General features: G+C 37.5%; 1 protein-coding gene across 1 annotated transcript; it reads right to left on the reverse strand.

The window, feature by feature from the left end:
- Nucleotides 1-1,165: 1,165 nt before the first annotated feature.
- Nucleotides 1,166-11,837, reverse strand: NMBR (neuromedin B receptor). The gene is made up of 3 exons (XM_053591903.1): nt 11,416-11,837; nt 5,965-6,313; nt 1,166-1,602 (listed from the first exon to the last, which is right to left on the reverse strand). The coding sequence occupies exons 1-3, from the start codon at nt 11,835-11,837 to the stop codon at nt 1,201-1,203; spliced, it is 1,173 nt and encodes a 390-aa protein (XP_053447878.1). The 3' UTR covers nt 1,166-1,200.
- Between the last annotated feature and the right edge of the window lie 864 nt (nt 11,838-12,701).

Consider the following 12,701-nt stretch of genomic DNA (forward strand, 5'->3'; position numbering starts at 1 on the left):
TTAGTTGACTATTGCAAAAGAGGATTAGTAGATGGTTGAACTCGCTAGGATTTTACAAATCTTACCACATCTACACAGCATTACACAAATCTGAGCAGATCTACACAAAATCAGCCAAATATTCAAGGATTTAGCAATGAATATAATGATCTCCATGCAAATTTCTGAGTCATAGTTTTGTCATTTGAGACAAATAATACCTATTTTACATTCATAATGTAAATCATACCTATTTTATAATTCATAATACAAATGTCATATCTTTTAGTTACCTACCTAGAAGTTACAGATATAAACTATTTCTGAAAGTTATGATAGGTCATACAAAGTATCACAATAAATATAGGTGATTAAGCTCCTATTTTTATTTTATTTTATTTCATTTTATTTTATATTTTGAAATATATAAAGTGTGTTGTTTTGTAGCCCTGGTAGAGTGCCCTGGAGTCATAGCTCATAGTAGCCCCAAACTGTTGGGCTCAAACGATTCTCTTGCATCAGCTTCCCAAGTAGCTTGGACTATAGGTGCCTGACACAACACCCAGCTATTTTTAGAGACAGAGTCTTGCTCTTGCTCTGGCTGGCCTTGAACCCGTGAGCTCAGGCAATACACCTGCCTTGGCCTCCCAAAGTGCTAGGACTACAGGCGTGAGCCATTAGCCCTTAAGCTCCACCTTTTGCATTTTTTATTTATTTTCTTCAAATGAAGGACAGACGTGTGTGTGTGTGTGTGTGTGTGTTAGTTATGAATAAAATTCACACGGAAAATTGACTTGTATTTCAAATAATAGGAGTTTGAATGTTACCTTCATTGAATCATTGAGTCAATATATGAATAGAAATTTATAACAAATTTAAGATAAATATGCTAAAGTTGGTTTTAGTAACAGCCTAAATCCTGAAGCAATATTGATTTACATACGTATTGAATTTCTTTTTGAATCACTTTTAGTGTGAGATATATATAATGTATATGGATGTGTGCATACATATACATACACAGAGAGAGAGAGACAGGTGTAGTAATTTAAAGTCCAGTTCAAAGAATAATGTTTGTCATGCCTTTTCTGAGTCACTCATGAAATCAGGTTCTAAAGAATTAGCCAAGTGGGAAGAATGGGAAAATTATTTAGTTCTGCTGTGCTCAACTGGAATAAAAGATTAGAAGTTCTCTCCAGGTAGTGAGTTGAAGGGCCAAAATCAAAGTGCCATTTCTTGCTTCATACTGTGCCCATTTAGCAAAACAGAATTGGCCATCACGTTCTTCGCATTGCTTTTCAGAGATGTCATACGCATCGCTGAGGAGCTGAGGAGGTAGCTGGTTGATCTTTCTTGATAGGACTTCCTCCAGCAACAGAGCTGGCTGTTGAAATGCCTCCTGAAGCTTTCACTGAGTAGGTAAAGAGCAAAGGGATTGACACAAGAATTGCAAAAACTCAGAACCCGAGCAACTAAGGTGACAATCATGTGGCCTAGAGATGGGTCAATCTCCTTATAGTTGAAAGACCGATACATGTAGAGGATGTGATTTGGAAACCAACAGAATACAAAGCAGCCCACAAAGACCAGCACAATTTTAGCCAGGCGTTTCCGTGTTTCCATCTGCAAAGATAAGAAAATAGTCTCAGTGGTTAAAAGGAAAAGTGGAACCAGCCACATTCCAACCTTCTGTCATGTCACAACAGAAATAAAACTTACAGCCGAACAACACATCCAACATACATAAATTATTTATTTTCCTGTCAAAATAATGATTTTTTACAGTTTGATTAAGCCTATTTTGGTCGCTACACTATTTTCATTTAAAAATATTTGACAGTTTCAGTAAGACTAGGTTGTGAATTATTAATAAACAGCTATGTCTTCATGTTAAAACTGTGATCTTAAAAACTCTGTTTCATATTAACTATTTTCCTTTTCTTTAAAGCTTCATTGTATTCAATATAAATATAAATTCTTTCTGTTTGTATTAAGTCCACTAAATTAATGAACCATGGAATATAATAAAGTTTAGGTACATTTCAAAAATAGGGTGTTTTAAATAAGGAAAAAGTGATACAGTGAAGCAGGACTTGACTTTTTTTAACTGTTGCTTGACAGAGAAAGAATTTAAGAATTATATGATTAACTCACATAAATCAAAAGCATCTGATATGACAGGGAATCCTATAAGCATTACTATATGGTCACTATTACAATAAATATACATTTTCCCTCTGTCATAAGATTTACACACTGTGTTTACTGGGTTTTTTTTGTTTGGTTTTTTGCAGGGGCTGGGTTTGAACCCACCACCTCCAGCATATGGAGCCAGCACCCTACTCCTGTGAGCCACAGGTGCCACCCTGTGTTTACTGTTTTTTAAGAAGATCTTCAAACAACTTTCAGATATTGAACAGTAATATTATTTAACCTGCAAACAATTTCTAACACCTACAGACCATGATTTAGCTCATGTATGTCAATTTTTTTTCTGCTATTTGAGTAAGACAATGAAAATTTAAAAACATAATTTATCGAAGACCTGACAGTGGGCACTGTGATATTTTCTCTCAGCAGTTTTAAGGGAGTCAAATGTGAAATTTCTATGCTAAGCAGTGTTGTTGCCAGCAGGTGGAGCATGGGGACAAGAATTTTACAGTAAGTAGACAGGCAGGCTGTTGACCCTGAGATTATTTCTTGGATGATGTCAAGACCCAGTCAGAGTTTATAGGTCCCAATAAGGAAATACACAAAAGGCAAAGCCCAGGCCATTAAAAGAGAAAACAATGAGAGGATAGGCTGCGTGTGAGAGAGAAACGCATGTTTACAAACCAGAAGCAAAGCTCTGATACCTAAATGAAAATACACATCAGATCATAGGGCTCTGAGAAAAAGAACTGATTATATAAAGTTAAACCACAGTGAGCTTATGACATGAACATTTTGTTTCAGTGATGCCAAATGTTTAAATAATAAGTCCTATAACCAGGAAAAGACCCAACAAGAAAAGAAAATTATAGACCAATATCACTAATGAATATTGATGCAAAAATATTCAACAAGATCCTAACAAACAGAATACCACAACACATCAAATTATACACCATGACCAAGTGGGTTTTATCCCAGGGTCTCAAGGCTGGTGCAATATACGTTAATCTATAAATATAATTCATCACATAAACAACATAAAAAACAAAGACCAGATGATTCTCTCAATTGATGCAGAAAAAGCTTTTGATAATATCCAGCATCCCTTCATGATCAGAACACTTAAGAAAATGGGTATAGAAGAGACATTTCTTAAACTGATAGAGGCCATCTACAGCAAACCCATAGCCAATATCGTATTGAGAGGAGTTAAATTGAAATCATTTCCACTCAGATCAGGAACCAGGCAAGGTTGCCCATTGTCTCCACTGATTTTTAACATTGTAATGGAAGTCTTAGCCATCGCAATTAGGCAAGAAAAGGTGAACAAGGGTATCCACATAGGGTCAGAAGAGATCAAACTTTCACTTTTCACAGGTGATTTTATTGTATATCTGGAAAACACCAGGGATTCTACTACCAAACTCTTAGAAGTGATCAAGGAATACAGCAGCATCTCAGGTTACAAAATCAACACTCATAAATCTGTAGCCTTTATATATACCAATAACAGTCATGCTGAAAAAATAGTCAAGGATTCTATTCCATTCACGGCAGTGCCAAAGAAGATGAAATATTTGGGAGTTTACATAACAAAGGACGTGAAAGATCTCTATAAAGAAAACTATGAAACTCCAAGAAAAGAAATAGATGAAGATGTTAAACAAATGGCAAAACATACCATGCTCATGGCTATGAAGAATCCAACATTGTTAAAATGTCTATACTACCCAAAGCAATATACAATTTCAATGCAATCCTTATTAAAGCTCCACTGTCATACTTTAAAGATCTCGAAAAAATAATACTTCGTTTTATATGGAATCAAAAAAACCTCGAATAGCCAAACATTACTCAGAAATCAAAACAAAACAGGAGGAATCACACTACCAGACCTCAGACTATACTATAAATCGATAATGATCAAAACAGCATGGTACAAAAACAGAGAGGTAGACGAATGGAACAGAATAGAGAACCAAGAGATGAACCCAGCTACTTACCATTATTTAATCTTCAACAAGCCAATTAAAAACATTCAGTGGGGAAAAGATTCCCTATTTAACAAATGGTGCTCGGTAAACTAGCTGGCAACCTGTAGAAGACTGAAACTGGACCCACACCTTTCATCATTAACTAAGATAGACTCACTGGATTAAAGATTTAAACTTAAGATATAAAACTATAAAAATACTAGACGAAAGTGCAGGGAAAACACTTGAAGAAATCGGCCTGGGCGAATATTTTATGAGGAGGACTCCCCGGGCAATTGAAGCAACACCAAAAATATATTACTGGGACCTGATCAAACTAAAAAGCTTCTGCACAGCCAAGAACACAGTAAGTAAAGCAAGCAGACAGCCCTCAGAATGGGAGAAGATATTTGCAGGTTATGTCTCCAACAAAGGTTTATTAACCAGAATCCACAGATAACTCAAATGTATTAACAAGAAAAGAATAAGTGATCCTATCTCAGGGTGGGCAAAAGACTTGAAGAGAAACTTCACTGAAGAACACAGGTGCACGGCCTACAGATATATTAAAAAAATGCTCATCATCCTTAATCATCAGAGAAATGCAAATCAAAACTACTTTGAGATAGCATCTAACTCCAGTAAGATTAGCCCACATCACAAAATACCAAAACCAGAGATGCTGGCATGGATGTGGAGAAAAGGGAACACTTCTACACTGCTGCTGGGAATGCAAACTATTACATTCATTTTGGAAAGATGTTTGGAGAACACCCAGGGATCTAAAAACAGACCTGCCATTCGATCCTACAATACCTCTACTAGGTATATACCCAAAAGACCAAAAATCATATTATAGCAAAGATATTTGTACCAGAATGTTTATTGCAGCCCAATTCATAATTGCAAAGTCATAGAAGAAGCCCAAGTGCCCATCGACCCACGAATGGATCAATAAATTGTGGTATATGTACACCATGGAATATTATGCAGCCTTAAAGAAAGATGGAGACTTTACCTCTTTCATGTTTACATGGATGGAGCTGGAACATATTCTTCTTAGCAAAGTATCTCAAGAGTGGAAGAAAAAGTATCCAAAGTACTCAGCTCTACTATGAAACCAAGTTATAGATTTCATATGAAAGCTATAACCCAATTATAGCCCAAGAATATGGGGAAACGGGACAGGGAGGAAGGAGAAGGGGTGGAGGGAGGGTAATTGGTGGGACCACACCTACGGTGCATCTTACAAGGGTACATGTGAAATTTACTAAATGTAGAATACAAATGTCTTAACACAATAACTAAGAAAATTCCGGGAAGGCGCTGTTAACCTGTTTGATGAAAATATTTCAAATTGTATATAAAACAAGCACACTGTACCCCACGATTGCATTAATGTACACAGCTATGATTTAATTTTTTTAAAAAAGTCCTATAGTCCTTTCCCAACTTATCCTTCTTTCAGACTCCTTGCCATCTTTGATGAGTTAATTGAAGAAGAGACAATAATTAAGCAAATTTATACTTAATATGTGAACATTTTCTGGTTTATTATGTTGTTTGTTGCATAAATATTTGCACAGAAAGAAAGACTTTCAGGGACATTAATTTCTGATGGTATGGTCCTTGATCTTGTCACGGGCCCAGATGGCTGATAAGCTGTACCTAAGCAGGCACTGTCATCACTATGACATGACCATGTATTAGAGATTCCCTCACATTCCTTCTAGTGAAGGCTCGTGCAGGCCTGACTCTGTTCTCATCGTTCATAGGATTGAGAGCCCATGAAACAGAACACAAAACAGTAGTCATTGGTCCTTACCAGCACACCCCCACACACACTTACAAAGCTTACCTGTTTTTTTGTATGTTCATTGTATTCTCCAGGAAGATTATGTGCACTTTTAATTAAGGTCTTTGCAATATGATAATAATAAATGCTAATAACAGCAAGTGGTATGAGGAAATAGACCAAGAAAATCAGCACTGAATGAATCTTGGGATGTAATTCATCTGTCTGTGGGTAGGGAATACACGCTGTGAAGCTGCTGTTGTCCAAGCTACCAATGCGTGCCACTTCTGAAAACACAGCTTCGGGAATTGCCAATAGCACGGAGACCACCCAGATGCCCACAGCCTTCACACAGGTCCACAGCACCGCCCCTGGTGTCTGTATGTCCATGGGGTTTACAATGGCTCTATACCTGGGAAGACAATACATCTCCAATTATTCTCCTAGAAAGAAAGAAGACCTGTTACTTGATAAGAGAGGTGTCACACTCCATCACTCCCTGGCTGTTCTGTCATGTATGGAAGACCTAAGGTCCCTGGGGTCTCTCTGTCCACAAGTTATTCCACTATTTAGTTGCACAGGAGATAAGAGAGGAAAGTATTTTAAATTGGCTTTTCCCAAAGTGTTGTCATTAGGTTCAAAAGCTATAAAGCAATATATAAATTATGGCTATGGTATGAATAAGTCAGTGTGTGACATTCTAAGTCCATGTGTGAAATTATTTCTAAGGAGAAAGGAAAGGGAAGTAAATGGTCCCGAAGTGCTGGAAATCAGTTAGTGAAATGTGCGTAATGGAGTCAAATATAACAACTTTCATTTAACAATAAACCCTCTAAATTCAAATTAAAAATGAATAACTAAGTCCAGAAATCACAATTCATTCTCTTTCTCTGTTTATAAAAATAACAACAGAGTACTTATTATGGAAAGCAAATTTTTCTTTCTAAACAGAAAGCTAGAAAAACTAGAAATCTCGGAAAATCTTACAACTCACATTTAGTGAAAGTTTGGGTCATTTTTTATTTTTCAACTTTTATTTTCTCTCTTTCTGATTTCTTCTCTTCTTTATTCCTTCCTTCATTATTAGTATCTGTAATTTTAAGCTGCCTTAAGTTTTTTTAGAACAAGTTGAACATAAAGAAGTCATCACCCTGGAACCATCTGTTATGTGTAGGGTGACTATGGACTGTTTTCTTGGGTAGGTATGCATGGCCAGCAGGAGTTAGAAACACATCCTGAGAGCAGATCTCAGCACCAACAGAGAGGCAATAACTCCTCAGCATACTGTCTAAATCTATGGAACAAAATAAAAAGTGGCCCTGGTCAGGGGCAACTGGTCAACCAGCACCTGTGTTTCAGTTAAGAAGTTCTGATGAATATGGGAAAAGGGAGGGGAGGGGAGGGGAGGGGGGAGGCTGGGTGGAGGGAGGGTAATTGGAGGGACCACACCTACTGTGCATCTTACAAGGGTACAAGTGAAACTTGTACTTGTAAATGTAGAATATAAATGTCTTAACACAATAATTAAGGAAATGCCAGGAAGGCTATGTTAACCAGTGTGATGAAAATATGTCAAATTGTATATAAAACCAGTGTGTGGTGCCCCATGATTTCTTTAGTGTACACAGCTATGATTTAATAAAGAAAGAAAGGAAGAAAGAAAAAGAAAGAAAGAAAGAAAGAAAGAAAGAAAGAAAGAAAGAAAGAAAGAAAGAAAGAAAGAAAGAAAGAAAGAAAGAAAGAAAGAAAGAAAGAAAGAAAGAAAAAGAAAGAAAGTTCTGATGAGAAATCCTCAAGCAGGTAACAGCACTCCCTCCCACCACTGAACAACAAATGATGGAAAAGTCTGGTGAAGCCTAGGGAATGTTAAATCTGTTCCAATATTTTAACAAATAATTATACTGAAAAGAATATCTGTTTGCATTGGCATAATACCCAAATAATATTAATGATTCAAGGTTTTGTCTACTGACTCAGTGATGGAATTAAATCTGATTATCCTAACTAGCGCACAAAAGCTTGAAATTATTAATTCATTAACAATTTAATTATATTTAGAATAATATTATTTCTGTATTTAATCCAACATTGGCTATTTAGTATCAGAAAAACATCATCACCCAATACAAATTAAAATTAGATTCATTTTTATGTTTTTGATAGTTTCATTTTTTAATTTAATTTATGAACACATTTTAGTTAACATATAAGAAGCAGAATAAGTAATAAAGTTATAAGGTTTATAGTTTAGCACTAGGAATCTGTGCAAATACTTTCCTATAAAAGAAAAAGGAGAACACCATTCCTAAGAGTTATTTGCATTTTAATCATGGGCCTTTCGAGGCCAAAAGTTATTCAAGAATCAAAGAAATTACATTCTAAGTTCGGAAGTGCAGCTACCCCAATAAATAATGAAGGAGACATTAATAATGCCAACCAAAAGCAAAGTATGCCTGACACCTAGGTAACGTCAAAGCACACGCGTCCCAATGTCCCACAGTGGGAATGTATGTGTATGTATGTGCACAGGTACATGTGTGTTTGTGTAAAACCATTAGAAACATGATGCAATAGAGAATACAGAAACACTTTTAATCAGCTCTTTAATGTGAACAAGCAAAAAAAGCACACTTTCAAAATAATAACAAAAAAATCTACCAAGATAACAGTAAAAAAATAAAGCACCACTATTTCAGACCAGGCACTGTCTCTCCTCCAGCCATATAGCTTGTGATGTGCCTCTGAGCAGTGGAGAGAAATGATCTTTCTAGGATGTACAAGGTGTGCCAGTTGAAACTCCTTGAAAGAGTTTGCAAAGTCAAGGATTAATAAACACAAACACTAGTGTCACCTTACCACCCTTCGGGGATTTTGGCCGTAAGGTATATTTAGTATACTGTATGCACCATAAGGTATATTAGTATATTGTATTCCTGTAATCCAGCAATGCTGGCATCAAATATATATAATATAAGTCTCTATTTCAAACTGGGATATGCTGTCTGAAATTTAATTATCTTCCTGGGCTTTGCTCTATATACTACGTGTTCTCTATTTCTTAACTCTGTATCCATATTTTGTTAGGCAAAGACATTTCAGCAGTCCCCTGAATTTAGGATATATGGTTAAATAAGTGATTGAATTTACTGCTTAAAAACTCCAATAACAGGTTTTATTTGTTTGGTTGGTTGGTTTTCCACAGCTGTAACTGCCACTTAATTTTAAATTCAAGGTGTTTCTTTTATTTTTCAGTTACATCTTATGATGTTCTTTCACTCTAATAAAACTAATGAATCAGTTTCTGCATCCTTTTTTTTTTATGCTTGGGTGCTTTCTTTAAACACTAACTTTTAAGACTACTGTTAAATTAAAAAGACTATTAGTAGTCACACCTGGAATACCTGGAAATGTAATTATGTGTTTGCATGATGAAGAGTTTAGTTTCAAAATGCTGAGAGATCATAAAAAACGTTGCTGAATTTCCAACTTTTACTTTTCTTATCTTGAAAATGATTAACTTTAAAATAATGATGCTGATGTCATAGCAATGTGTGAATTATGACATCTAGCAAAAAAACTGAGTACAGTAGTAAGTGTCATTAGTCTTATAATTGTTTCCACATCCACAGAATCACAGCAGTTCATGAGATGAAACAAGAGGCTATCCAGTACTGATCAATACTTGATTGCCATGTTCTAGACAAAAACAGAAGTGTAGACAATATTTGATAAACCATCTCCAACCCATTTTAAGTGATGATTAGAATACTTCGTATAATTCGGTCACTGGTGACTCAGGTTCCTTAATTTATGTTCTCAAAATACACATTCGTAGGCAAAGGTACCTTATGAACCTTAGAAGAGGTAGCTAACCTTTATCACTGTTATCAAATATCCATGATCACAAAGTACAGGATACACATATCAAGCAGAAAAAGTCAGTAAATACGTGAGAATTAGCATTTTCTCTGATCTTGTTCAGGGCAAATTTACCGTGTGTCTCTATTACAATAGATTGTGAAAATTGGTGTGAAATAAACTCCAGCCCTGGATCTTGCTAGCAATGTCACATTTTTTTAAAATGAAAGCAGAATTATAGTAATTTTAACTATGGTGATAGCTAGTCATTAGGTTTTATCCTAATCATTAAGTAGAGTTATTTGGTTTTTTTTTTTTTTTAACTTTCTAGTTAAAATGGGTCCCCTAAAGAGGGGCAGCTAAACTAAAAAGTCACATTTTGGTTTTGAAATTCAGAGAAAACTTTTTAAATGAAGAATGGAAATGGTGCCATTTAAACAAATTGAAGTACATAATTTACACAAAAGGCCCCAAATTTTCTAGTAGTGTAGTTTTGAAGTTACATTTTTAAACTAAAAAGTGAAAAATGTTCAGTTTAAAAAGATAAAAGCATCCAACTCTTCCCTGAATGTCGTCTTTCCTTCATAGAAGATTAACCCTTCAGTGCCAAAGTAATGCAAAAGTATTATTGCAAATATCAGGAAATTCAGATCCAGACTTTTTTTTTACTAATAATTTAAAATGTAAATTAAAAAGGAGCATAAACACCACCTAATTAATTATCTATGTTAAATTGTTTATCTAAAGAGCTTAAATCAGCCCCTATTGCCAGGGAGAATAAGACCATATCTCCATGTAATGATGTCTAACTGTAAGTTTTGCCCCAACCCTACCCAGACACTTCCTCCAACTTAGATGGCCAAAAGCATGATTATAGAGAGCTTGGAATATCACTCTGAGTCAGGAGGCCCCAGTTTTCTTCCCAGCTCTTCCACTAGAGATTACATTCCCTGAGCCTCAATCTCTATATCTGGAAAATGACACCCTTGAACTACTTGCTTGGTAGAATAATGACTACTTCACACCCTTAAAATTTGTGAAAAGCAGATCTAATATCAAGGATTATTTTTACAATATTGTTTTAAGATACTAAAATTTGATACCTACCTGTCCAAAGCAATCACTTGTTCAGGTATTAAACAAGAAGAATATGAAAAGTCATCTGTCTGAAGAATATTTATTATTCTAATTGGCTTTGCTTCAAATACATAGCAGAATTCAGTTAATAAATGTGAATACTTGTCTCTTTATTTGAGAAAATTCAAATTGAACATTCGCCTAATATTAAAGCAGACATTCTTGCTTATCAGATTATTATTCTACTGAATAAGGAAAGTACACTTCTAAGATTTTAGAAGTACATACACAAAAAGCTTCTAAAACATACTTGCACTTTTGCACGTTTATTCTATAGCTTTCGTATGAAATAGACAATAAAGATTCTCAGAGTGTGTTGGGGGGCGGCCTAGGATATGCACTTTCAAATGTAATTTTAATTGTTTTTTTAAAATAGTAATTTTCTTACATTTTTTTCAAGTCTCACATCTCAGTCCTTTTAAACTCCATGTACCTCCGGGTGCGTTGCCCCTCTCCGTCCCCAGTCTCTCTTTGCAAGGGTGCACTGGGGTGCAGCTTCTCCCTCACCTGTCCCCTTACCTGTCGGCGCTGAGGGCAGTGAGCGTGAACACGGAAACCCCCACGGAGGTGAGCTGGATGACCGGAATGAGTTTGCAGCCCACCTCACCGAACACCCATTCGTCGAAGAAGTAGCGCGAGGCGTCCACGGGGACGCAGGTGAGCAGCAGCAGCAAGTCCCCGGCCGCCAGGTTGGAGATGAAGAGGTTGGGGACGCTCCGCAGGGCGCCATTGGCGACGAAGGTCTTCACCAGGACGGCGTTGCCCAGCAAGCCCACCGCGATGATGAGCAGGTAGAGGGACGGGACCACACAGCGGACCACCAGCTGGGCGGTGGCCGCGTCCGGGGCAGGCGGGGAAGCCCCTCCCGACACCTCGGGAAGGAAACTGCCTGGGGGCGCGCCCGGGGTCAGGGAGAGATTGGAAAGAGACTTGGGGGGCATCGTGTCCTTTCCCGGAGAGCCGGGTGGAGTTTTCATGCGCCCAAGTACTCCGAAAAGAGCAGCCCGCGCTTGGGTTCCATCGGTTTCCTCCTAGTCCGGCCAAGTTTATTGCCCTCGGGGACTTGTCCAGGGCTGCGTCCCGAGGAGCACAGGGCAGTCAGGAGTGAGTCCGCGCGCTCCCGGGCTGCACTTCCAGGCGGGTCATACCGGCTCTGGCTAGCTCTGAATTTGGATTTTCTTTTCTTTTCTTTTTTAAGAAGAAAAAAACGGTTGAGTCTTTGTTCAACATTCAAGAGTTTGATCTCACGTGTAGCCAGCGAAGAGCAGCCCTTTCCTGAGCAAGGGACTGTCCGCCCTCAGGGACTAACAGTTACCTGCGGGACTGGTGGCCCAGACGAGTGGAAGTCACCCTGGCGCTGTCCAGGGAGCCTTTGCTGAAATCCTGGGAACTAGAGTGGGGCTTCGGCTACTCCGTTTCCCCACGGTTTTGCTATAGTCTCTGCAGTTCCCTTTGTCCTGTGAAGTCTTGGGAGGGCGCTGAGTCCTCCCTCTCTTTCCCTGCGTGCTGGTATACATCCATCCTTATCCACCCCCAGCCGGAGGAGCCGGGGGCAAGAAGTTTGTGAAACTCGGAGGTTTAGGGGCTGTGCTGGCAAGTTGCTAATGCCGAACCACTAAATATAGGAAAAAGAATGAGGTCTAAGAATGAAGTAAATGAAGGAAATATGCTCCCTGATCTTCCTATAATCCACAGTTCCTACTCCAACCACAGAAATTTTTTCTATAATTGGCATATTATTTTTAAACTTATGTTTTATTGAAATACAACGTGCTTAAGTATACATTTATTCAATTTACTGCTAA

This window comes from Nycticebus coucang, chromosome 5, assembly GCF_027406575.1.
Source record: "Nycticebus coucang isolate mNycCou1 chromosome 5, mNycCou1.pri, whole genome shotgun sequence".
Taxonomy (NCBI): domain Eukaryota; kingdom Metazoa; phylum Chordata; class Mammalia; order Primates; family Lorisidae; genus Nycticebus; species Nycticebus coucang.